Source organism: Populus trichocarpa, chromosome 9, assembly GCF_000002775.5.
Source record: "Populus trichocarpa isolate Nisqually-1 chromosome 9, P.trichocarpa_v4.1, whole genome shotgun sequence".
NCBI lineage: Eukaryota > Viridiplantae > Streptophyta > Magnoliopsida > Malpighiales > Salicaceae > Populus > Populus trichocarpa.
The window spans coordinates 11631694-11657592 of record NC_037293.2 but is presented as its reverse complement, the minus strand read 5'-3'; the positions used below and the strand labels follow the sequence as shown (position 1 = coordinate 11657592).

At 36.3% G+C, this 25899-nt stretch overlaps 4 protein-coding genes across 9 annotated transcripts; 1 reads left to right on the top strand and 3 right to left on the bottom strand.

Moving 5' to 3' along the window:
* Window positions 1–898: 898 nt before the first annotated feature.
* Window positions 899–2715, bottom strand: LOC7478628 (uncharacterized). Of its 6 annotated transcripts, none has more exons than XR_008060041.1 (5): window positions 2349–2715; window positions 2008–2118; window positions 1396–1476; window positions 1133–1278; window positions 899–1034 (listed from the first exon to the last, which is right to left on the bottom strand). XR_008060041.1 is itself a non-coding variant. In XM_024608709.2 (4 exons), exons 1-4 carry the CDS (start codon window positions 2607–2609, stop codon window positions 1204–1206), a joined length of 528 nt encoding a protein of 175 aa, XP_024464477.1. In that variant the 5' UTR covers window positions 2610–2715; the 3' UTR covers window positions 899–1203. The 6 variants fall into 6 exon arrangements, 2 of the variants coding, with proteins under 2 accessions (XP_024464477.1, XP_052311525.1); XR_008060042.1 differs by having other exon boundaries at window positions 899–1029; XR_008060039.1 differs by having other exon boundaries at window positions 1133–1288; window positions 1397–1476.
* Window positions 2716–6621: 3906 nt separating this feature from the next.
* Window positions 6622–12484, top strand: LOC7478629 (uncharacterized). Its single transcript, XM_002312864.4, has 3 exons — window positions 6622–9819; window positions 10956–11263; window positions 11929–12484. Exons 1-3 carry the CDS (start codon window positions 6935–6937, stop codon window positions 12276–12278), a joined length of 3543 nt encoding a protein of 1180 aa, XP_002312900.2. The 5' UTR covers window positions 6622–6934; the 3' UTR covers window positions 12279–12484.
* Window positions 12485–12593: 109 nt separating this feature from the next.
* Window positions 12594–19315, bottom strand: LOC7474940 (pleiotropic drug resistance protein 2). Its single transcript, XM_024608707.2, has 20 exons — window positions 19150–19315; window positions 18926–19046; window positions 18738–18826; window positions 18568–18652; window positions 18214–18498; window positions 18044–18134; window positions 16999–17899; window positions 16748–16908; window positions 16489–16592; window positions 16221–16380; window positions 16049–16129; window positions 15648–15778; window positions 15227–15559; window positions 14812–15102; window positions 14638–14721; window positions 14281–14414; window positions 13959–14186; window positions 13682–13853; window positions 13315–13569; window positions 12594–13123 (listed from the first exon to the last, which is right to left on the bottom strand). Exons 1-20 carry the CDS (start codon window positions 19311–19313, stop codon window positions 12854–12856), a joined length of 4140 nt encoding a protein of 1379 aa, XP_024464475.2. The 5' UTR covers window positions 19314–19315; the 3' UTR covers window positions 12594–12853.
* Window positions 19316–23747: 4432 nt separating this feature from the next.
* Window positions 23748–25692, bottom strand: LOC7478630 (protein BUD31 homolog 2). Its single transcript, XM_002313624.4, has 4 exons — window positions 25554–25692; window positions 25181–25297; window positions 24892–25079; window positions 23748–24056 (listed from the first exon to the last, which is right to left on the bottom strand). The coding sequence occupies exons 2-4, from the start codon at window positions 25272–25274 to the stop codon at window positions 23901–23903; spliced, it is 438 nt and encodes a 145-aa protein (XP_002313660.2). The 5' UTR covers window positions 25275–25297; window positions 25554–25692; the 3' UTR covers window positions 23748–23900.
* Window positions 25693–25899: the final 207 nt, after the last annotated feature.

Here is a 25899-nt window from a genome sequence, read left to right as displayed (position 1 = left end):
ATAACTCTAGATAGATTAGTATGGCGTGGTGTGTACATTGTTTTTTAATCTGATTTAGGTTGATTCGAGATTTAAAATTTAATTCAGATTAAATTTTAATTAAATAAAATAATATATTAATTTGACCAAACATGTTCAACTCATTATGATTTGTGTGACCCAATTGACGGAGTCAAGTTAGCATAAAAAAAAACTATATACGAAAAATAAAAATAATATTATTTAATAAAAATAATTAATCTTAATTAATTTGATAATTCAAATTAACTATTTTTCATGAGTTGATTGATCTCTTGTGGTATTTTTCAAGTTATATCTTTAACAAGATCTAACAATTATATCATATGAAAATATAATCAAAAAATTATTTTATGATAGATGGACTATAAATAAATTAATATATTTGGAATTTTACAGTCACATATTGATATAGGCAAACTTTTCCAAGTATTAAGATTCATTGGGCCATAAAATCTCTCCCATCCCTGACAAGTTCATTTATAAGGTCCATTAATCAATTTAACTTAGAATTAATGTTCATAAAAAAATAAAGAGGTTATTTTCACATTAACTTAGAACTAAGTAAGGAAATTTTATGATAGATGTGTACATTGTTGTTTAATTCAGTGTAGTTTAATGGGTTGATTGAGTGTATAGCTGGATAGCTGCAATAATGTTGTTTGAAAGTATGATTATTGTTATTTAACAAAAAAAAATTGTTTGAAAATATATTAAAATGATGTATTTTTTTATTTTTTAAATTATTTTTAATATCAGCACATCGAAATAATTAATTTAAAGTAAATAAATAAACCTCAATTTTTTTTTTTAAGTAAAACAAACAACCAGTAATTCTGGTGGCATATCAATTTAGTGATTTTGATAGTTGGCTTGTCACTAATACAATTAAGAAATCTTCATGAAAAATTCAGTTTCAAGATTGAACAAACATATCTTGAATTTGACTACAAGAATGAGAAGGTCAAGATTTGACATGTGAGTAGCACCAAACCTCCATGGTGGGTACTTCTGCCCTATATGTTAAAAAAAAAAAAAAAAAAAAAAAAAAAACTGTCCATGAAAAACCCACTAAAAATGAAAATAAAAATCACAGAAATCACAAGATATACACCAAATTCAAGGGCATGCATGGCAGCAAATTAGCATAGCATGGCTGGCAATTGCTGGGGTGTTTGCAAGAATTCAGGGCAGAGCTTCAATATTCCTGCTCAATTCCTCTAGTTTCTTCATCCTTAGTTTCTCGCTTTCACCCACCAGCTGACCAACCAGTTGATACAAAAAAGAAATAGAAAATATTAGCAAACTAAAATTGAGATTTAGCTAATTAAACATCATCAAGTGAGTATTATATGGACTAACATAATATCTAATTACCTCCACTAATTTGGAAACAAGCTGAGCTTTTTCTTTGTTCTTGTCGTTAAAAGCTTCAAGGGCTTCTTTGTATTCTCTCTCCTGCAATCATATAAACTCTTGAGGGGCTACTGACATCCTTTGCTTCAATGCATAATTAACTAGTGCTGTAAATCTTGGATCAGAGTTAATTAATAATCATTAAAATATTCCATTAAGTTTTATTTCTTGCTTAAGGTATCAAACCCAGTATCATGACCATGTAGCTTAAACATGAAAAATAAGCATACTGTTCTAAAAAAAATGAAGATATATAATTAAATCTTTATCTGATAATATAGTAAAAAAAAATTGGATTGTCTGACTTGCAATGTTTCTTATATTTCCCTTGATAACTAATTTGAAAAAAATATTGAATTACTGGGTAAACTGATCATGAATCATTGTATTAATTATTTTTATTAAAAAAATATTGTTTTTTAATAAAAATTTCATAGCCAGTTCTAGATGAGTTTGACTGGATAAACTGAGTGGGTAGAAATCCAATCAAATCAACTGAATTTCACTCTACATTGATGTTTTTATCATGGCAAAGGAAGAAGAGAAGGAAACAAGCCAGAATTTTAATCTCACCTTCTTCTGACAACTCAGGCCCAGAGGCTTCAGCTCTCTGTTGACTGTGTCAATCCTCTTACGTACCATCGAAACTTCCTTCCTCATTGGATCCGTCAGAGCTTCAAGCTCCTAAAATATTTTTTTTTTCCTTTAAAAATCCACAGTAATAATCTCCCAAACAAAAAATAAAAAAAATCCAGCAAATATAAACAACATACAATTTATATAATAATGGGAATTTATTATATTTTTATTACAGATAAATAATTTTATTGAATTATGAAGACTCAAACAGTAAAACAAAAAAAAAAAACAATAACAAGAAAAAATATATATATTATTATGATGTTAAGACTTACTTCACGAATTTCTGCTAAACGTTTGGTTGCTTCCTCCACACGTCCTAGGTGAGCATGAACCTTGTCTCTGACTTCCATCTTCTTCTTCTCAATCTCTTCTTCCTTTGCCCTAAACATGGCCAATGCTGACCTTGACATCTCCTCATCCTTTTCATCCCTTAACAGTGAGCTTTCATTGTAATTGCTGATAATGCCTGAGCTCTTCAATTTGATCTGCATTTGTGACATTTGTTGCTCCAATATTGGTTTTTGTGTTGTCATTTTTTAGCCCCCTGTAGATCCTCTCTCTCTCTCTCTCTCTTCTTTCTTTGCTCTTTTTTCTTTTTGATATGATTGCTTTCTTTCTCTTGTTGTAGAGGTGGTTTATAAGCAAAAGCTGGCTTTAAAGGTGTGATACCAACTTGCTTACTTTACAACAAAACAAAACACTAAATGACCCATTTGCCCGATCACCTTTAATCATGAAGGTAAAAAGAGGATTTCATCTTTGTTGAATGAAGACTTAACTTTGAAATATCCTCTTAACCTTCCTTTCACCTTTACTCAAAATGAACATGATCACAAATTATGGTATTGCAATTTAAGAGTGTATATGGTTTTATTTTTTTATTTTTTTAATGTATCATGCCAATTCTCTCTATCTATATATATTATTCATTGTGCTAGTACCGTATACATAGAATATTCACACTGTAAAACTATACTGTAAATGTTCAGAGAATCATAAAGATGTTATTTTTTTTATTTTTTATTTTAAAAGATGTTAGCGCGTGTTGAGTCAAGATATAATCATCAGACTCAAAACATTTAAAATATTTTAATATTTTAATATTTTTTTAAAAAATTATTATTAACGGGCTAGTATATATAAATACTTGATGAACAACTGGATGGGCCTCCTTTGGTAGATGGATACTTTCTCAGGTCGGTTTCTTGACAAATTTTTCTTAGCTAGCTATACCAAGCCTGATTAATTTAGTGTTCATGTACTAACAAGACAAATACACTGAATAAGTGGTATTTAGTGCAAAGCATACATACAATTCCTACCTTATCTTAAAGGGTAAAGCCAAGTGATAGTAGATTAGCTGCATAATACAGCACCATTATCAAGTCTATATTTGAAGAGATAGAGAGTAGTATCACAGGCAATCAATTATTTTCCAGATTCTTATGCATGGCAATCTTATTAGTCATGGAGAAATGATGTGAGTGAGTTAAAATTTGGTTGAAGGGTCTATAAGTAGAGGTAAATCTTCTTTTTCACTTGAAGAAGGGTGCTTTGGGTGGAAGTTTTGTTCGTGGAGTGGACAGGAAGGGCTCACCTACGCTATAGATTTCCTTGAGAGCCTTAGGGGACAAGACAGAGTAGGAGAGACTGGCAGAGCTAGCTTGCCTTCATTGCATATCATTACCCTCCCATTTTTAAATTGTAACTAAGAATCTTGGCTTTAACACTTCTAATCTTTTTGGTTTCCCATGTTTTCTATTGCTTGGCATGTCAATGGCTTAGCAACTACGATGCCCGTTTGCTACAAATTTTGATCAACAGATTCTTTGGCGACTCTCTCATTTTTTTGAAATTTCAAAACAGAAAAGAAATGCAAGCCATTGTGGTTGTAATCAGGGATATAAGTTCATAGGACAAATCTTTTTTTAAAAAAAGCCCCCGAACTATACAGTAAGTATGGATTTTACCCTTAACAAATCGTTTTTATACCAATTTTGTTGCTAAACAATTTCGATTACTCAATTGGGCCTTCTATTAAGTTCTCTATAAGAAGACAAAGTCAAGTTATCTACAAACTGATGTCGTATTGTTTTTGAAAAAGGTACAATGTGTCAAGAATTCATGATCAAATATGGATGGAAGGGGACAAAATTGATATAGAAATTTATATGGAAGCAAAATCAAGACTGCCTATGTAAATGGGGGGCTATTTTTGATGTTTTCTTTCTTTACCTTTAATTTAAATGTAGGGACTGAAGACAGGTCCATGAGTTGATGATTCAATACATAGGAAAGCATCAACATTTGATGGCCATGACTTTCCAGCTGATGATGTTCGTGGTTGTTGATTCAATCAGCCCACTTTTCATTTTGTTTTCCTAACTGTGGTGCTGCTTAGGCCCACATTGATTTTATGTTCCACAAATCTACGTTCTATCTTTAAGAACTCGAAAAGTTCTGAAGATTGCATGGTGTCCAAAACTGTCTAAATGATAAGCTTGATGCGAGCTTTTTCTTTCCAAGTTATGGGGTGTTGTCCAGAAAGTAGAGCATTAGCTTTTGTATTTTGGTTGGCTCTGTGGTACGTAAGAGCCGGTTCAAGCCAGCGCGATGGTGCTTGTGTGCCTAATTATCACTTGACCAGTTTTTTTTTAGCGTTTGCTCAAATGGGAATTGCACTCACTAGATGTAGGGCAGCTCCCATAATATTTTTTTTCTGTGTATCATTGTGTTTTAGAGACAGCCTGTTCTGCTAGTGTTGGCTAATTAACTAGTTGGTAAGGTCTTGATGGAGGTCTTTGAAGACTTGAATTAAAACGCATCTACACCTGAAATGAAGAGGAACGAAGGAGAGGAGGTTACTCCATTGTCCTGGAGGCAGTCTTTTTGCAAACAAGAACAACAACAGTAATAATTTTCTCAAATGTTGGTCTAATTTCACTTGCGTAGAGACTGCTCAAAAGATGCTAGGTTTGTTTTGAAATTAAAAAAAAAAGGATATAGGAATATGTAAGATAAATCGATAACAATAGCAATTTTATTGAATTAAAAATACTTAAATGAAAAAAAGTAAAAAATAGTTTATGAACATATTCAATGTTGCTCAGGTTTGCATAAGAACATATTCAAGATTACCCCATCCTCCTATGATTTGACAAGAAGTCCCCGTAAATTTTTCATGCCTCTTTTTTCATAGTCTAGACATCTACTTAAATGGAATATAAATTCAAACAAATTCAAATTTAAATTTAAAACAACTTTATAAGCAAAAGTAAATAAAGGCTAAGACTTTTACAACTCCGAATTCATTTGAGAAATATTTTCTTTTCTATTAGAAACTAAACCTGCTTGCTGTAAGATATATATTATATTAGCCAGGGAAATAATCTTTTTTTCTTGCTTTAAATAAAATATTTCAATCCCTGAAAAACCCTACAGCTCTTCGTATATGGGAAACAACAAATTAAATTTTCACAAAGAATCGAGAAGAACTCTCACAATTTTTTCTCGAAATCTTCCCAATTCCAAACGAGCCATACTGCTAAAATATAACACAAGATCTAAATTTAAAATTCCAGTGAAAAATTCATTTCATTTCTATTGAATTCTGATGTGATCTATCGTTTAAGGTGCGAGGCTGGAGAAGGATCACAGGTAAAGGTGGCAGCTCGTCGGAGGCAAATGCAATCTATGTTGCTCGCAAACACTTAGCCCATCTACTAGTATGTAACAGACACGACTGAAAATGGGCAAGGCCCAAATAGGTTACTGGTACCCGATGACCAACGAAAGTGCCAGTCCAATAGGACTTCTTTTTTTTCTTCTTTTAAAAAGGAGTGATTATTTAATCATCTTGCTTTTTTTTATTAAAATTTATTTATGTCTTTATTTTAGTCTTTCTAATCAAATCCGTTTTTTTTCTAATAAAATTAATTTTTCATCTTTTTTGTACATTACCATTTACAAGACATTATTTAAATACAACCTTAATAGATATTTGAAAAAAATAATTCTTTCACATTCCTTTAAATCGTCTAGTTTCATCATTCTTGTTTTATTTAATTAAAAATAATTAGCCAATAATAACCCAATTATTTATCATCCTTTTCTCTCTCATTTTGCTCAAAATTTTAAAATTAATGTTGTGACTTGAAAGATGATTAATTATTTAACAACATAATTAGAGTATCACCAATTCAATATAAATATTAAATTTAGCTTAATTTTATTAGTTGAACAAAAAAAATTGAGATTCAAAATCTAACATTTTTAATTAAATAGATATTAATCCAGTAAAACTTTCTTTAAAAAATCTAATCCGAACCTAAATCTAACACGGAAAAAAAAATCCTAATCAAACGAAAACACATCTACGTGAGATCAAAAGAGCCGTAACCAATCATGGGTCAACTAGTGTCAAAAGGAAAACCTTCGGTCCACTCAAAATCAATCCAAAGTCCAAGTCTCCTCCTTTAACCCTCCCCCTGTCCCCCACCTCCACCTCTGTCAAATCAACCAACCCCATCATAAGATCCACTGGACATGTCCACACCGTATCCCCATTTCACCACTGTTAAAAAACCAAGAGTACATTGGAAGCCACACCACAATTTCTGTTTCTGTACCTTAAGTTATTCGAGACAAGAAAAACCACCGCTCAGCAAACCGCAAAATATCTCTCTTCAGAGGAAAAAAAAAGGTTCAATTTTTCTTCAAATTCTAAAGAGGAAACGAAAAATCCTTTAAACCCACGTCATCGTTTCTCTTTGCCGTTGTTTTTTCCTCTCAGTTAAGAAACCCAGTAAATAAAACAGGTCCCTTTTTTTTGTTGTGTCGCTGAAAGCCTCCTTTTTCAATGAAACATCAACGACACAGCAATGTTTACATCAGTAGACCTTTGTCTCCACCACGGCAGACGCCGCGTTGCGGAATAAGAGACTGTGAGCTTGAAGAAAACCGCCGGTTTTCTCATGCTAATCGGTCTCGAAGTCCGGCGAGGAGAGAGAACCAACAACATGGCAATGTCAGGACACGGGAAGAAGTCGAAGGAAACAGGCGGTTTTCACGTTCTTATCGGTCTCGAAGTCCGGTTTGGTCAGAGCAACACCGGTCTGGACAGGCTGGGAGAGAATACCAACAGCGTGGCTATGTGAAAACTCAAACCCCACCTCGAAAGCAGGATGAAATCGAAGGGAACAGACGGTTTTCACGTTCTCATCGGTCTCGAAGTCCGGTTTGGGCTGAACCACCCAGGTCTAGACAGGATGGGAGAGAACGCCAACAGCTTGGCGATGTGAGAACTCGAACCCCACCTCGAAAGCAGGATGAAATTGAAGGGAACCGGCGGTTTTCACGTTCTCACCGGTCTCGAAGTCCTCTTTGCGCTGAACCACCCAGGTCTAGACAGGATGGGAGAGAACACCAACAGCATTGCGATGCGATAACTAGAATCCCACCTCGAAAGCAGGATGAAATCGAAGGGAACAGACGGTTTTCACTTTCTCATCGGTCTCGAAGTCCGGTTTGGGCTGAACCACACAGGTCTAGACAAGATGGGAGAGAACACCAACAGCATGGCGATGTCAGGATTCGGTCTCCACCTTGGAATCGTGAAGAAAGAGTAACAGTCATGCGGTCTTCTGGTTTAAATCAGCCAGTTGAGCCGGACCCATTGGGTTCGGTACATAGGAGAGAGGGTGATAGGCGGTTTAATGAAGAGAGAGATGAGCATTTGGAAAAACTGTCACAGTTTTGCGAGTCTTTGTCGAAGAAAGGATCAACCTTCAACAAGTTTCAATGGGACAATTTACTAGCACAAGAAAACAAACCCAAGAATGCAAGTGCAAATTTGGGTCCTTCAGTTGATCCTTGGAAAACCAGTGGGGTTGTTGTTGATTCTGGTGTGGTCCCCACATCAATGTCAATGGAGTATGTGGGGCCAAGAAGCCATTTTGAGTGCTGCTTGGATGCCACAACAAGGGGTGACAATCATGGGCTTATTGATGGTGGCATTGGTAATGTCAATGTGTCGCCTTTTGGCGAACCTGTTAGGGAGAGGTTTGAAAGGAGAAGTAGTAGTGTTATCGACCCAATTGTGGACAAAGTTGAAAGGAATGATGCTTCTGTAGTAGGGCATCATTATGTTGAAAGGGTTAGGGTGTCACATTCAATGAAGCAAGAGGAGAAAGATGTGAAAGATTGTAGGAATGATCATGGAGACTATGGGGTTTTTATTAGGGAGAGGGGAAATATGGGTTCACTTCCCATGGAATCCTCATTTCAGAACGTGAAAAATGTCAGAGGAAAGACTTGCTTTGTTGACGTGATTGATGGAAATGATGCTGCTCTTAATGATCACATGAGAGAGAACAGGATGTTGGACAATCCTGGGGTTTTTGGAGAAAGGTACCCTTATGCTGAACGGGTTAGTGTTTTCCATTCAATGGAACTAGATGGGAGAGATAAGGACTGCAGAAGTGATCCTGTGGAGTATGGATTTATTCAAGATAAGAATGAGTCTCATTTGAGGAAAACTTTTGTTCGTGAGCGAGCTAATGTGGGGTCACTGCCCATGGAATCCCCATGTGAAAACATGAGTGTGTTAAGGAAAAGGACTTGCTTAGTTGACCCAATTGCTGACATGATTGATGGAAATGATGCTGCTCTTAGAGAGAGAATGAGAACAAGCAGGATTCTGGACAATCTTGGTGGTTTCCAAGAAAGACCTATCAATGTTAGCAGGGTGTCGTTGCGTTCATTCGAGCAAGATGATAAAGATGAGGAAGCTTTGGTTTCTAGGAATGACAACATGTACTATGAGATGGAAGAGTGTTTGGATCCTGAGAACTTGAAGTCAACAGAGGAATGTGGTTTTGAAGGGGATGGGGGTAGCATTGGGTCTTGTGGAGATGGTTATAAGAGGGTGCCGGTATCATATGATGGACTGTATGCGACCGAGAATAGTTCGCAAAGGGTGGTCATGGAACAGCAGCCTGGTATTCATGGGCAATCAGAATACATGCTCGACGGACAGCATATTTTCGACATGGAAGCTAGCATTCATGATCAAAGAAGTCTGATATCTTTTGATTGGAATGACCTTGAACAGATGCATGATGTGAGCTATAGAGATGGAAAGTGGACTAATCAGGATAATGAACAATATTCTTCATTGGAGAACTCGGGATTGAGGCATTTGCAAAGTGGGAGGGATGGATGGATGATTGATGACAGGGCAAGCCATGAAGATGCCTATTCTTTCCATCCCTTACCTTCTACAGATAGGCATCTAAGCGAGCTTGTTGAACCTCCGAAAAGCAATGTGAAGCAGCGTTTGGGGCCTCTGCGAAATGTGAAGCAGCGTTTGGGTTCTGTGCGAAATGTGAAGCAGCGTTTGGGTTCTGTGCGAAATGTGAAGCAGCGTTTGGGGCCTGCTCAAAATGCGTGTAAGAGCTTGGGGGCTGCTCAGAAAGCTCAAAGGAAACTTCCTTGGGTTAAGATATATGAAGAACAATGCCTGTATGATTCTGACGGAACTCATAATATTCAAGGAGTAAAATCCTCAGAAATGAAGAAGAAACATGCAAATACTGAGGCGTCTAAGGACTCTGATGAGTTCATGCATCTGGTGCAAAGGGCTTTCTTAAAGTTCTCCAAACTTTTGAACGAGAATTCGGCTAACAAAAGGAAATACCAGGAGAAGGGAGGAAATGCTAATTTGAAGTGCTGCGTATGTGGCAGGTCTGTTTTTACGCATCTTTTAAGTTCCTGATATTGGTGAAATTCTTTTGCTTCTGGATGGTTAAAATTTTTGCTTTCGATTGCATCCAACTAAGTATTCATAGTGTTATTTTGAAATTTTATACTGCTTAGGAATCAAGTTTTGTGAAAGTTGGATTTTTAGTCTTCGCCATCTTGATTTCAAAACACTTGATTCCTGATTATTGTAGATTTTAGTAGTATTTGAGGTTGGTGAGTAAGTATTGTAGGTAACATGCAATTTAAGGATTGTTGAATCTATCAGCAGAGTGTGCAGGGGAAGATTCAGATTGTTTTGTATTTCTACCATGATTCTTGAAATTAACAAGGGCAGAACAGTAAAGGTTGGAGAAAGGGAAACGAGAAGCCTTTTCTTCTAGTGATTTTCAAAATGGTGAAAAAGTTTAGTTGGAATTAATGATACTTGATTTTAGAATGGTAATATTACAGTTTTGAGAATCATGGTTTGCATTCTGTTGTGCACGGATTGGAAGATACAGAAAGTTAAGGAATCTGTAATCTAAGTTCTCTTTACACATGGTACCTTTTATATAGCTTTCAATTGGTGAAGGATAACCTTAACCAGCAGCTTCTTTCCTTCCCTCTGGGTTCCATACTGGTTCGCTGGAGAAAGCTAAACTTGTGAAGGAGTGTTAGGGGATATTCAGTAGCATGTATCTCTTTTTTCACATGATGACAAATATAGTTTGGTGTGAGTTTCTCTTTCTCTCTCTATAAAGCTCCCCTCATCCTTTTTTATCTGTAGAACCAGTGGTCGAGGAAAAGTATTTATGTGCACAAGTTACTTGGTAGCTGTGGGAAAAATCTATCCACTGCCAGACTGTCTTTTAGTTCTGTTTTGTGAAGGATTTGTGCTAGTTGCCTATTTGAAGTTTGAACTGCTCTTGCGGACCAGAAACTTCTGTATCTAGCTAGGCTTCCTTCTGGCTTAATGCAGGATTAGAAATATACCTTGGTTTCTGAGGTCCTTGCTAATTGTTGATGTTTCATGCTTCATAGAGATCAAGTGGTGCTTCTATAGTGTGTCCTGTATGCTGTTCTTTTTTATTTCAATTTACCCTCTTAACTGACTTTTACTCGTTCACATGTTATCTTAGCAACTCCAAAGACTTTGTGGACACATTGAGCTTGGCACAACATACGGTCATGTCTTCTAAGGGCAGTTTCAGAGCAGAGCATTTGGGTCTTCACAAAGCGCTTTGTGTGTTGATGGGATGGAATAGTGCTGGATTCCCTAACAGTCAATGGGTTCGGCAGATATTGCCTGAGGTCGAAGCCTCATCACTGAAAGAGGATCTCATCATATGGCCGCCAGTTGTTGTTATACACAACAGATCCATAGCAAATGATAATCCAGATGAACGGATTATTGTAAGTGTTGAAGGGCTCAGACATATTCTCAGAGGTAAGTGGACTTTTTTAACTGATGATAGTTCCCACATTTTCTGAATGTTTCCTTGTTTCTCAGTTTCCTTGTTCTGGAGGATGGAACATGTTTTCCGAGCTGCAATCTAATTGAAAACCTTTTCTTCTCCTTCTTCTGCTCAATTGTGCTGATATTTCTTATGATCTTTCCTTAATTATTTGTTAATTTCCCATATACCATCCTCCTCCCAACGTTTCCGCTTTCCCCCACCATTGTTAATATGATAAAATGATTTCTTCTTGAAAAATAATAAATGTTTAGCAGCACTTTTTTGTTTTTTCTTGAGATTCCTTCGGACATTTTTTGTTACTGCTACTTGAACCTCCAAATGATTTTCTAGGTACCAATTTTACTTTTTGTCCTGATTCTTTCATTAACTTGTTATCAAGAATCTGAAGGAGAATGTGTAGAGTTTATTTGCAGAACCAGTGCGCTTGTCATTAGGCAGGTTTCACATGGATGTCTAGCTTCGGAATTGACTTAAACACTTCTGACCTTAACAACAAGCTTGCTTTTTTGGCTGATCCCAAGAAATTGCAATGATGCTTGTTGTTTATGTTGCCAGGCATCTTTCTTCCTTTTATGCGATGCATTGCTTTCTGTCCTCTTTTTTTCTTGTTTTCACTTCCTTATCATCGTTGCAGGTATGGGTTTTGGTCAAGGGATAACCAACATCTGCCGTGGCAAAGCTGCAAATCAGAGTACTATGGTGGTCATCTTCGGTCAGACCTTTTCTGGGCTGCAAGGAGCCGAGAGGCTTCACAAGCTTTATGCTGAGAGCAAACGTGGAAGGACCGAGTTCCAGCAAATTGGTCTACACGGGAGTCTGCAAACTCAAGGGGTGTCATCAAACACAAAAGAAAACGTTCTATATGGCTATCTGGGAATTTCAATTGATCTGGATAAACTTGATTTTGAGATCAAAAAACGATGTGTTGTGAAGAGCAAGAAGGAGATAAAGGCTGTTGCAGATTTTGCTCTGAACACTGAATGAGGAAATTTGATCTGTATAAAATAGGTGACAAGTAGAGAATCAGGTTTTTTTCCTTTTTGATTTCTGTTCGGTACAAACTACAGATACAATTGACTTGGCTTTCGTTCTTTTCTTGGCAAAGAACTGGATGTATAGTTCTTGACTGGATGCTCAACTCGATTGTAGACAAGGTTAATGGTTTGTCTAATCACTTTATTGCTCGTTAATTTTTTTTCATGTATTTTTTCATTTTGGGTTATGAATGGAAGGACCAGACTTAATTATAATATGAACTTAATTCCCATGTTTAGTGCAACCCTTTTTGTGCTGATAACAAGGCAAAGATCGCGCTTTGTAACTTAAACATCTCTCGTTCACTATTCTGAATTAAAGAAATGTACAATTGAGTTGGAAAAGAATAGGAAGGAGAGAGATTAAAAACAACTACGTGTGATAAGGGTAATATGGAGGCTGAGAGGGACCCATCTTTAGCTTTCCTCTCTGACTGGTGTCACTGGTCATGAAATCTGGAACTCCAGTGTTCTATGAATGAACTAATGATATTGCTGACTGAACCTCCTAGTGCACAACGATATTCATCTCCTTTGGAAGTTAAGGAACTTGATGCCGTATGCGAAGGCGAAAAAGAAGAGGAGAACCCAACCAACATGAGCTAGGACTACAGGTAGAAGGAATTCGTGATCATAACCCAAGTACTTCTCAACGAATGCCTTTAATGGCACTGGTTCTGATCCAGGAATTTCAAGAAGGGTGTTTTTATCAACAACTTGTGAGGTGAAAATGCCGTAAATGGTCCAAGCAACTGGAGAAGCCCAGTAATACCACCTCCACCACACAGGAATCAGCTGCAATGATTGGGTAGAAGTGTTAAGAAAGCAGTAATCAAGGAGCTGACTGAACTCTAATGCATCATGAGGTATTTCAGCAGATCATCCAAAGAAAATTAAAATTGGGAAAAATAGTATGCGGATTTTCATGAAAAACTTTGTTTTTTGAGTAATATAGAAAAAGAAACTTTGAGTTCGAACTTGCTTACCGGCCTAGCGATGAGATAACCAGAGAACAAGTTCCAGAAACTTATGAAGAAGGACATAAACACGGCAGCGATCTCAGGGCCAGGAGTCAGGGAAATAATCATCATCCCATACATTGAAAAGTAGGTGAAGCTCATGAAAATGAAGTAGTAGAAGTACAAGAACTTGCCCACATTCCATTCAAACCCAATCATTGAGTACAAAAGAAGAGAATATAGAAAAGTTTGGATTGAAACATAAATTATCTCTATAGCCACCTGCAGCAGAAAGGTGTAAGCATCAATTACAAATATGGGGAATCCCTTCAATTATTTTTGTCACCGGGAAATGAAAATGTGATGCACAAAATAAATGATTTCGTTCTCTTACATGAGCAAAAGCATAAGGCAACTCTGAATACATCCCTGCGGCTCTTTCACGGTAGAAAACTGTTCTCTCAGTTGCTATGACAGATTGCACAGCAGAAGCATTAGTGGCTCCAAGGAAAAGAACAGCAGCATATGTAGCTCCCAGAAGATTAATAAGATCATTTCTTTTGTATCTGCCAGCAATAGGAAGAGCAATTAAACTTCTCAAGTGCCCTAATCCAGGTAACAGTAGCATTATGACTTGGAAAATGTAACTCAAGATAAATAACTAGGCATACATTCGATCTCCTCTGCTCCAAAAGACAAGACCAAACAGGATACCAATGATGATTGCTACAACGAACCGGGTATAATTGAATTCTGAGTTTCGCCAGTATGACTTGTGTTGTTTCCAGAAACAAGCCGTGCATTGAGTTATAAAGCTTTGGGAGTATTGAGAGGGGAAAGAAAGATCCTTGGAACCTGGTCGTGGAGTACTAAGTTTTTTTATGAGTTCCTGATTTTTCCTGAGGAAGTGTGAACAAGATTGTGAGAACGACCAACAGCCACTCTTATAAATAGGCAGATTGAGGTAGCAATTGATAATTTGATATGACTAACCGGTAAAGTTCAGAGTTGGCATAAACTTCTGCAAAATCAACTTGAAGTTGAGCTTCTATTGCCTCAGAGCTGATCTCCAACATCCATGTAGCAGGATTAGAGCCTTGTTTGATCCTGGGAACCCCTGGAACAGCCTGCTTGAGATTTTAGACATTAGCTATTGTGGACATTAGCAATTATAGGGCAGCAGAATATTGGAAAATTAAGCGAAGATTTTGTTGGGAGAGTTTTTCTTATATTTCAAAGGGAAAACTTGAGATAATTACTGATCGAAATGGAGACAAACTATATGTAACTCCAACTTGGTGGTGAAAAAAAATTATGGAACGGAAAGCATATAATGAAAGGAAGACTCGCCTCAAAATATTGCACAAGCTTGTGAGAATTGCGACCAAGAGGTCCAGCATATATCACTTGTCCTCCTCTTTTCATCAACAAAAGCTAGGAGAAGAAAACAAGATCATCATGAAAAAAGTACCATCGTAGATGAAATATAGTATCAATAAAAAAATAAAATTGAACAACATGTACTTCATCAAAAGTTTCAAAGATGTCAATGCTTGGTTGGTGAATGGTGCAGACAACAGTTCGTCCTGTATCCACCATATGCCTTATAGCACGCATAACAATGGCAGCAGCTCTAGCATCAAGGCCTGATGTGGGCTCATCCATAAAAATGATGGAGGGATTAGCAACCAACTCTACAGCTATTGTGAGTCTCTTTCTCTGCTCAGTTGAAAGACCGTTAATTCGTGGAAGTCCTACGAGAGCATTCATCAGTGGCTTAAGCTCAACCAATTCCATAACTTCATCAATGAACATCTGCACGAGAGGGGGGGAAATGGAAATAAAAGATGAATTGTTAGAAAATTAAATATTCGTGCAATGCAAGAAAAAACAGTTCAAACAGCATAAAAGAAGTAATGATGGTGAATAAGTGATATGCCTTTCGTGTTTCCTTCTTGACATCCGCAGCAAGACGCATCGAGGCAGAATAGAGGAGAGATTCATAGACAGTAACACATGGTGAATGCATGTCGATCTGTTCACAATAACCACTGACCCGAGCAAATGTGACTTGGTTCTTTGGGTATCCAGAAATGCTTATACTTCCTTCAATGTACCCCATAATCTTCCTTCCTGCCAATACATCCATCAAGGTGGTCTTACCAGCACCGCTGACACCAACTAATGCTGTCAGAGTACCTGGCCTAAAAGCTCCACTCACATCTTTTAGCAGCTGCAATCGGTTTTTCTCAGTCCCTTGTTTCCTCGTTTCCTAGTAAATCCAAGAATAAATATATCAATATGAAGCTTCTTGTTCATTTACATGAATCTTGAAATATGAATTAGTGTACATGAGTTACCACAGGCATATCGACATAATAATTCACATTGTTGAAGGCAAGTGAAAGTGGCTGAAAAGGCAGAACCGTTCCTTTTTTATATTGCTTGTTTGGATTCTTGGAATGTTTGTATTCCCCCCGGGAGATTTTCACTGTCAGGTCAACAATAATACTTATGATTAGTAGTTGTTGAATTTTGGTTGAGAAGTATAAAATGATGGCAAAGCCACTAGCACATTTAACCATCATCCGATTTCAGATGACGAAGAACTTCCTATAATGAGTTGAGAGTGGTTGATGTTATGATTGTTCCTCTGATTGTTCAGCAATGTCTAGGAATTCTTCATGGGATTAGGGCATAGTTAGCAGAGTGGTTATCAAGATAATGTAAAGTTAAAGACCATACGTCTTAAAACACCAACCTTCAGAAATAGGTGCCAGTTTCCGCGTACTAACATTTTCAGTGTCATCATCCGCAATTACAGCTCTCGAATCGGCAGGAGCTGATAATGAGTTGCAAAAAACTGAATGCTCAATACTTGAATGTCATTCAATATTCTTAACAAAGATGATAGGTTCAAAACACTGACCTACCATTAAAAAATTCGAGTGCTGCAATGAAGAGAAAATTGAAAATAAGAGAGAACCCAAGAAGCACCCCAATGCAAATCCAATACCAGTATTCATCCGTAAAGAATCCCCTTTCCTTAAGAAGGGACTTTCCAACAGTAGACTCATGTGGGCTGCCAGTGAGCTGTGACATACAGACTTGTGTTAGTAAGCCTAGATAGCTCAGAAAATATTTTAATATAATAAATATAAGTATTCACGAGAGAGTTTTCATATGCTTTGAAGAACTCACATTGCCCCATCTGTTGTCGAGAAATTCATTGATAGAAATGGCATTTTGGCCATACATTATAGGAGACAGATAGTAGCCCCATCTCATCCACAACTCTATATCATCTGCACAACGAAAAGGAAAACGATCCAAATTATTGTGCATCAAAAGTTCCAGTTACTGAGATTCCATAAAATTCAGGTATTAGATTGATACATGCTTCAGAATAATCCAACAATATTAGAAAACTAAACAGTGAACAAAATAGAATAATCATTGCCTTTGGTGATGATGAAACCTCCAAGAACAATAACAGTCACCATAGTTAAGAAACCAAGTATGTTCGCGACAAGCAATTTTCTTCCAACCACTGCTATGAAACGGTATAGAGATAGAGTCATCTGATATGTACTGAAGAAAGCCAAGAGCTGTTTGAAGAACCTGAACATAACTGTAATGTATTAAAAGAAGAACCTTTGCCTACATGATCGCGCTTTTATAGAGATCATTAAGAAAAAGGTCTGCACTTGCCTGCTGGCAGCTGGAGCAAAGCCAATGGAGTAATATGTAAGAGTGACCCAAATTCCTGATTCAATCAGTGAGACAGGAATGCTGAAGAGACAAATAGGTAATCCAAAAGCCCATGCAGGATATAGCATTGAACTCCTCTGCTTAAAGAACACGGGAAGTCTGAAAACTGTCATTGTAAGTTCTATCATCGCATTGATTATGAAATTTGTGAGACCGAAGAATAGTGCTCCCCAAAAGTTTGCTGCACCGTTCTTTTGTCCAGCTTTCCTTCCGGTTTTTGAGAAAGCAGTAAATGCAATTATGGCAATGATTGTTATTTGGATAATTTTGAAGATGGAAACTATAGAGTTGCGCTTCATCAGAAGCCATTCCCTTGAAAAGCACGCCTTAAAGAGTTCCCAGTTGGAGACGCCATACTTTTCACTCACTAAAGCATCAGGATGAACTCTAAATTTGTTGAAAGGAACTTTTAGATGTTCTGAAAGCTGTAGGCCAATGTGAAAAGAATTGAAAGCGCGCACGAACTTCGGTACTGAAACATACTCGTAAGGTTGATTCTTTCTGAACCAGTATCGCTCTTGATCCTTCTTGGAAGTTACTTCCTGCAGGAAATCTGCAACCCCCTTCCTCTCAGGGCATTTGAAACCCATATGTTCGAAGAACTCAAGGACATTATCTCGTGGACCCTGGTAAACAATCTGACCCTCTGAAAGAAGGATAATGTCATCAAAAAGTTCAAATGTCTCTGGTGTAGGCTGCAGGAGAGACGTGACCATGGTCATATCCAGGAGATGGACCATCTTCCTCATGAATTTGACAATCTGGTAAGCGGTAGAACTGTCCAACCCTGTTGAGATTTCATCCATGACAAATGCCCTTGCCGGTCCAACCAATAGTTCACCTGCTTCGTATAACCAATTGCAGTTAGGAATCAGCAGTGATTTTAAGCAACAAACATAAATGGGCAGCTTGGTAGATTCGGCGTTGGTGAAATCCCTGTCAATAAGTAATAGGCATATTCAGCATTCTTAAGAGTTAATCATACCAGTAGTTACGCGCTTCTTTTCTCCACCAGAGATGCCCCTTATCATGTCATCTCCTACCTTAGTATCTGCACAACTATCCAATTTAAGTATCTGTCAAAAAATAATACGATGTTAGGCTTCACAATCAAGGGAACAAGTTAGAACGATAAAAACAATAGAAGTGACAGACCTTCAGAATGTTTTCTGTAATCAAACTGGTATCCTGACAAGTCATGGCTGCAGCTTCCTTACGAATACGAGGATTCGGTTTGATACCTGCTTCTTTCTCCCGTCTCAACAACTCCGAAAGTATTTGATGCCTAGTCCCAGCTCCCATGCATCGTCCTGAAAAATCTAATGTCTCACGAACTGTCATCTGCCCATAGTGGAGTTCATGCTGGCTAATATAAGCACATGTTTTCTGGGGAACAAATTCTGAAAACTCATGGCCGCAGTAGGTGACTTTCCCTGTTACCTGCTTGTGCCCCCACTTAATTATCAACTGTGTGAAAATATAAAAAGAGTGGAATTGAGGAAGACAAACCTTTATGTCATTGTCAAGTTTCCCTGCAAGTGCTTTTAGCAGAGTTGTTTTCCCAGAGCCAGGAGGCCCAAGAAGCAGTGACATCCTAAAAGTAAGAAGCAAATAATGGAGTTCTGAAAAGAATTTGTTGGAAAAGGCAAGTTTTATGACTATGTATTGCATGAAAATACCTTGAAGGTTTTACAATTCCCTTCACATCTTGAAGTATCTTGACAGCTCTTTTCTTTGATGGAGAAAGCCCAACCATCTGAGCAACACCCTATGCACATTAAGAACATAGCAACATCAGGGACTGGAGCCTGTAGAATCAAAGACAAAAATGGATAGTGTTGAAAAGAAAAACTGATTAAAGAATTACCTCAACTGCATTCAAGGTGGTATTAAGCAAAGTTGGAAGTGCTCGGGTCCCAACATATGCTTCTCCCTCAACTGACAAATTCTGAAACCGAATCTCAATCCTAGGAAGCTCCATTCCTACCCTGTGTTCAACAAAACACGACACTCGATTAGCAATACGATTCAAGGTTTGAAACACATCTTGAAAACTTTGGGAGTATACTCGTTGCCACCAACAGAACCAACCTGTCAACTCTTTTCCTTAGCCTCCTCAGGTAATCATAGTCTTCCTCGACAATTTTGCGTGGACTCTCCATGAATTGCTTCTTATCTTCAGTCCCAAGTTTGGCACCCTCATCAAGCACCATCCTAGGATCATTTCTCATTACCTGCTTTAATGACTCTTCCATCATGCACAGGGGGTGGAGCTAGAATTATTTATTAGAGAGGCCAAAATTAATATAACAAGACATAATATTTTTTAATTTATTATACATGAGTTGTAAAAAAAATACAAACATATAATGATCTTTGCACAAAGTAAAAGGTTTTGAGCAATATCAAATTGAGTTTAAGCGATGAAGTTAATTTTATCTTCATCGTGAGAAAAAAATTGGTAATTTTGGTGGTTCTGTTAAAAACAAAACATAAAAAAAATATAATCAAGACAAACCAATAAAATATATCTAATTAATTAAAAAAAAAAACATCACTATAACACGAATTCAAAAACAAATTTGGTAAAACTAGTAGATCCGAGCAAAAAAAACAAAAAGAAGCAAAAATAATAGAATTATGAAAAAATCTCATCAAATTCTTAACGAACATCTCAAAACGAGATAAAAATAAATTTTAAATTTAAGATTAGCGATACTCGATTATCTTGATTTTTTCTATCAAAAAAGAATTAATTGCCTCCCCTGATCATGCACATGCATGTGTCTCAAGCTCACCAGCCTCTATATATTGTTAAATTCTCCAATTAATTCTTCCTCTTAAACATTAACACCACCTTTTCTGTCACTTGCCCTGAGCAGTACTACTACTTGACTATTCTGCCCTGAAAAGTCATTTGTTGTCAAAACACCTTCTATTTGTATGGTATAGCATGCCCTAATTATTAAGATTTGGTTGCTAAGGAAGGTGTTTTGACAACACCTTCTAGTCAACACGGACCCTTGCATTCTTAAAAAAGCCAATTTAGAATTATTTTGAACACTGGCCTAGAACTTGAGCCAAGTTTCAATCAACAGCACAGGAATATTTTTTTTGACCAAGGAATTGAGCAAGCCATGAAACCCCAAGTTTCCATCAGGGGCGTTAGCAGACAAATATCGTTGAAACCAGGAGGGCCCTTCTGCAAAGAAAGAAATGCCGTACGTGACTTGCATTGCAGCCTTTTGCTTCTTTCCATGATAATATATATCCATGGCTGTTTTTGTGCAAAACGTGCCTTTGAAAAATCAACGTGATTAATTAAAATTTATAATTAAGGTATTAACTCGTAATTTTTTAGTGGCAAATCAAAGAATATTTTAATTCACAAATTTAAATTCTAATAATGATTTTATATTACACTCTTACCATGAACGATAAAATTTATTTTTTATCCGGGTCTCCTGTTAAAAAACAATATTGTTCTTGTTTATCAATAGCAAAATGTTTTTCTTTTTCTTTTTTCATCATAACATTACTACATTATTATTTGTTTAAAGAATGGACTAAGGTAAAAATATTTTCTTATTCAAGAATGGAATAATGTAAAAACATTCGGTTACCTAATTAGGACAAACAATTGGATCATAGGGATCAGATTCACTAGCCGTACGTGCTTCTTAATTTGATCAGTCCATGGCTTCAAGCTGCACCAAAGAACAGCTCCCTGAACTAGAATTTTTCTGCCGTAAGTAGTTATTGTTAGACATGAATTTTATAGGCAAATTAAATGGCATCGTGAATAAAAAACATAAATATAAAATTTCTTATCCCAGCTATATATATATAAAAGGCATATATATACTTGTAAATGATGGATTAACCTAGGTTCTAAACCCAAATAATTAATCCTTGATTTTTAAATGGATAAAATTAAGGATTAAAAAAAAAGGAATTGATTAATTAAAAGGAGAATAAAGGAAACAATCTTCTACATTCTGCTTCGTGGAGGTTAGTGAGTTCCTCGAGAACGATATTTTTGCACTATCTCAGTATAAATTAACGATGTATCCGATAAAAAATATTCTATGAATCCCTTTATTTCATTTTATTACTTGAATCATTAATTCTCTTTAAAACACTATACACATCTCAACCACCATATATAAAAAGTTATTCATTCAATTATAAAATTAACTTCTAAACTCACCTCAAAACTAAATTAATTAATCCAAAATTATGTTTATTTTAGAAAAAAATTAAAAAACTCAAGTTAAATTTTATTTTGATTTTAGTTTAATTCTAATTTTTACCAGGTTAACAGATCGATTCTAACTTAATTTAATATAAAATTCAAAAATAAACAAGTTCATATTGAACAGAATAAGCAATGGATTTAATTAGCCAAGTTTTATAACCATGAACAAAACAAAACACCATGTTTAATCACAATTTTAAGTTAACAATAAAACATGATGTAGAATATTTGATTTCGGCTCTAGATTTTCACGAAAGATTGATGTAGATATAGAGATAGTACCAAGTTTTTAGTTTCAGTTCTTGGATTTTCACACCAAACTTCTTGTTACGAGTTTCGGCTGTTTCTTTTTGTTTATATATATATATATATATATATATATATATATATATATATATATATATAAAGTTTGGTGTTTCTTTTTTGTTTTTAGTTGTATATATATATATATATTTATAAACAAAAAACAAAAAAGAAACACCAAACTTTTTGTTATATATAATGATATACGGTCGGCAAACTGGAGAAACTTCAACTCAGCTTCTTATATTCCCAACTGTCAATTCGTTTATGTCATTCGTGTTCATCGATTAGGCAAAGCTCCAAGACTTTCTTGAGAAAATTGCGATCATAAAATAAATAATTATAATATTTTTCATACAACTGTTGCCCACAGGTGAACTAGAACACCAAAGGCAAAATCTTCTCAATTGAATTAGTATATTTATCTCCAAGGTTTCCTATTCAGAGAACATCAGGGATTTCTAATTAGCATCTGAGATCAATTTTATATTTTAATATCATTATTGCTTAAATATAACTGGTTAAACAAAAAAAAAAGTTACAGCTATATATTTCAGTGGGAAATTGAAGCTCTTTTGAGGCAAAATTTCCTTCCCTGCGCCACAGAATTGGAGTTATAGGTGTGCCTTTCTGCCCCAAATTACACTATTACGGCTTTCCGAAGCACACTATTCTCTAAATCCAAAGGAGACATGCATATCTTTTGAATTTCTTGTCAACTTTCATGCGCCATCTTGTTTCGTGAACAAGATGGTAATGTTGTAGAAAAGTCTATCAACGATTATTTCAAGCCTAATTTTGTTCTTATAAACTATAGTTGAAAACTTCACCATTGCATCTAGCAATCATCTTTCGTGTTGAAATGGCATACCAAAGTTGCACAGTATGCTATCATTTATGTCCAATGCATCCCTAATTGGAATATTCGTACAATTTCTGTAGCAGCACTTTAGCCTTCATCCAATCTGTTGGAGAGGAAAAGGCAGATAAAAACATAGTTGCTTCCAACAGATAGTGCAACTTCATGTTTAGGATTTGAAACAAACTGGATAGACATCAATCCGAACCAATCCAAATACGTTGAAAAATAAGTTGGAGTTAGGATTCGGATTAGGTTCTAGTATGAATAGTTAAGATAAAGTTGGGTTTCCAACTATCGTTTCACCCAACCCAAAACCCGATGCAAGATTTATTTATGCAGCACCAGCAAGTTTAATACTCAATAAATTATGGAATGACTCGAACAGTTACCGTCATTTTCTCTAATCCAATACTAGCCAATTTTGGGAATCAAAAGGAGCATTGGCTGCGCAACCTGAACCTAGGATGCAGGATAAGAAAATAAGATCTAACAATTGGATGTCCTTAGCCTACGAAGCAACCTTAATGCCCTTGAATTTTACGCAACAACTAACAAGGGATACTCGACTGGGTTCTGTATTTAACCTGGCATTGTTTCAGAGACATGCCGAGTTTTGCTTGTCCGCCATACATTTCCAAGGATAACATTCAAGATACAGGTCTTGTTAAATTGAATCCAATTCTCCCACTCAAGGCCAGACAAAACATGAGGGCAATAACAGCACAAGATTTGCTTAGTATAGCATGCTCAAGAAATCACCAAGCATGATGATGCTTTGAGTCCTATTTAGAAATTTCACGTGCGGATTGGGGGTTGTTTGGTGAGCCCAATCTTTTACTAAACTATGAAGTTATAAATCCATCCCACTTCAAGATTTTATCAAGAGGGCTCAGCCATACCAACGTCCAAAACTGTACTAATTGGAGCCCCCCAACCGAACACAAACACACAAAAAAATAAAAGGAAAAGGGGGAAACAGTGCAAGTCAAGCGTAGCTTAGCCTTTCATCAAATAATCTAAGCCTTTAGCCCGAACAAATATATACCTTAGTTAGTAGGGCACGAAACTAACCAGTTTCGCTTGTTGTTCAACCATCCTATGGTCAAGGTCTGAAAAACACTACGAACAAAATGCTTAGTTTCAACCTTCATGAAGAAATTATGCTGTGCCTTGCGAGTTTTGGTTGCACATGCTATCAATTTCAGTTTCTCAGTAAAAAAAGTAGGCTCTGAAAAACACAGCCTGCTCATGACGAGCAGAACTAAATACAACAAAAGTCTCATTCTTCTTCAGGTGGCCGTCCGAGTATCTTTTTCTACATCGAGTACTACATTAGTTACTACAACAAATGCCACACCTGGGCTTCAGATAAGCAGAAAGGTTGTAGCATAAAAAAAGAAGGCTCACATAAAGTAGCAATCAATCTCCACTTGCACAGCCTCCACAACCACAATGCACACACTCAACAACCTTCTCTTCCCTCAAATGCTTGGGAACCCTGCACACACAAGTTGTGCCAAAGTTGTGATCCCTGGGCTGGATGCAGCGTAGACAGCACAGTCGTTCATATCCTGGCTGTAATTCAAACAAAGAAACTCAACATCAACAGACTTTCAAATATTCACGGATCAAAAAAGCCACACTTCATGCACTACACATTCAAAATTGCAAATCCAAAAGCAAAGTAACAGAATTCAAGATGAGCAATCTAACTCACATGTGCATCAAACTGAAAGACAAACCAAATATAGGATCCAAAACTTGCAATTTAGCTCATCTACAAATCATACTAAATTAGCAACTAGCTCAAATAAATATCAAACTCACTCAAATATTATTTGAAACCATTGATTGAAGTGAACACTAAGATAGCATTTGGTTAGCGTCCCTTGATAGAAAGGACATAAACATATTTGATTTATACAAGAGCAGAGATAGTGTCTCTAAGACAATTTTAGAGTGAATTTTATCCTAAGGATAAGGGGACATGCACCTCTGTCCTAACTATCCCCGTCTTTTCTATCCTGAAATTTAGAGTGAATTTTTATCCTAAGGATAAGGGGACATGCACCTCTGTCCTAACTATCCCCGTCTTTTCTATCCTGAAATTTAGAGTGAATTTTTATCCTAAGGATAAGGGGACATGCACCTCTGTCCTAACTATCTCCGTCTTTTCTATCCTAAAATAATAACCAAACGTTGCCTAATAATGCATTGGAAGCGTAAATTCATACACATTGAAGTGCATTTTATTGAAAGGGAAACATATTAGATGCTCGACAAGCTACAAACCCAATCACTTTTCTTACAAAACTCAGGCCAAGTATTTGTCAAACAAAAACAAATATCACCAATAAAGCAATTACAAAAAGTAAAAGCCATAAAAAAAGCAGCAAAAAACTAAACAAACCTTCTTCCATTTAGCGATTAGGTTACGATCCCCATAACCTTGGTCCAAGCAGAACTCATAAAGCTCCTTAGATATCTCACTCCTTCTATAATAAAGATCATAAACATATCGGCTCTTTTGATGTGTGATTTTGAAAATAGGCCACAGAGCCTCACACTTTCTCTTTCCATCATGTGGATCAAGTTCCGCTGTGAAAACATATATAAAAAAAAGACAAAAATAAAAATCCATCAATCAACCAACAAAAAATAGAAAATTAATTAATTATATAATTGGATATCTAACCAACCTTCCCTCATCTTCCCATCGAGTTCGCGAAGCGTAGGCTCGATTAACTCCCATCCCTCCGGGTATTTGACCCTGTTTGTCCTCACTTTCGGCATTTTGACACTGCTTAGTTAGAAACCTAAAAGCAGTTTATATCATTCAAAATAAAATTATTAAATTTAAGATTGTCAATTTATTATTATAAAAGCTGAATTAGGGTTAGCAATTGAGTTTAAGAAACGAAAAATAAGGAAATAAATACAGGAATCATGTTTTGACTAATTAGGGTTTAACGAAGTGACCTCCGTTTGCTTGCTTAGCAGGATTATTTTGTGATTAAACCAGAAAAAATAAAAATTAAAAGAAAGTTCGAGAGAGAGACGAAGAGAGCTTACCGCAGCTCTGGATTTTATTTGAGCTTGTACGGGAACGCGAAAGAAGGTGACCTTGTACTTAGATTTCTTTTTATTTGTAAATAAATAAATAAACTAAAGGTTTTATTTTTTATAAAGAGAATTGGGCCAGATAATGGATCCACGGCCCATAAATAAAGGTTTTGGGTTGAAATGGATACTATTCCAGATGAAAAATCTATCTACGAGGCCCATGATAAGCGTGTCATATCCGAAGTTGGGTTTGGCCGTGGGTTTTTTTTAAAGTATGTTGAAACTTGAAATAGATACTTACTCGTACAGTTTTGATCCTTCTCGAACAGTTTTGGTTCGCTTTTCAATGGTTCAA

Coding starts and splice junctions, on each gene's coding strand:
- LOC7478628 (XM_052455565.1), bottom strand. CDS start 2,609: ATGACAACACAAAAACCAATATTGGAGCAACAAATGTCACAAATGCAG. Junction 2,119..2,348: donor GTTTAGCAGAAATTCGTGAA/GTAAGTCTTAAC, acceptor AAAATATTTTAG/GAGCTTGAAGCTCTGACGGA. Junction 1,477..2,007: donor GCCTGAGTTGTCAGAAGAAG/GTGAGATTAAAA, acceptor ATATGATTGCAG/GAGAGAGAATACAAAGAAGC.
- LOC7478629 (XM_002312864.4), top strand. CDS start 6,935: ATGAAACATCAACGACACAGCAATGTTTACATCAGTAGACCTTTGTCT. Junction 9,820..10,955: donor AAGTGCTGCGTATGTGGCAG/GTCTGTTTTTAC, acceptor ATGTTATCTTAG/CAACTCCAAAGACTTTGTGG. Junction 11,264..11,928: donor GCTCAGACATATTCTCAGAG/GTAAGTGGACTT, acceptor TCATCGTTGCAG/GTATGGGTTTTGGTCAAGGG.
- LOC7474940 (XM_024608707.2), bottom strand. CDS start 19,313: ATGGAAGAGTCATTAAAGCAGGTAATGAGAAATGATCCTAGGATGGTG. Junction 18,827..18,925: donor CCACCTTGAATGCAGTTGAG/GTAATTCTTTAA, acceptor TAATGTGCATAG/GGTGTTGCTCAGATGGTTGG. Junction 13,854..13,958: donor TGGAGCAGAGGAGATCGAAT/GTATGCCTAGTT, acceptor TATTGCTGGCAG/ATACAAAAGAAATGATCTTA.
- LOC7478630 (XM_002313624.4), bottom strand. CDS start 25,274: ATGCCGAAAGTGAGGACAAACAGGGTCAAATACCCGGAGGGATGGGAG. Junction 25,080..25,180: donor CGATGGGAAGATGAGGGAAG/GTTGGTTAGATA, acceptor ATGTTTTCACAG/CGGAACTTGATCCACATGAT. Junction 24,057..24,891: donor TAATCGCTAAATGGAAGAAG/GTTTGTTTAGTT, acceptor TTTGAATTACAG/CCAGGATATGAACGACTGTG.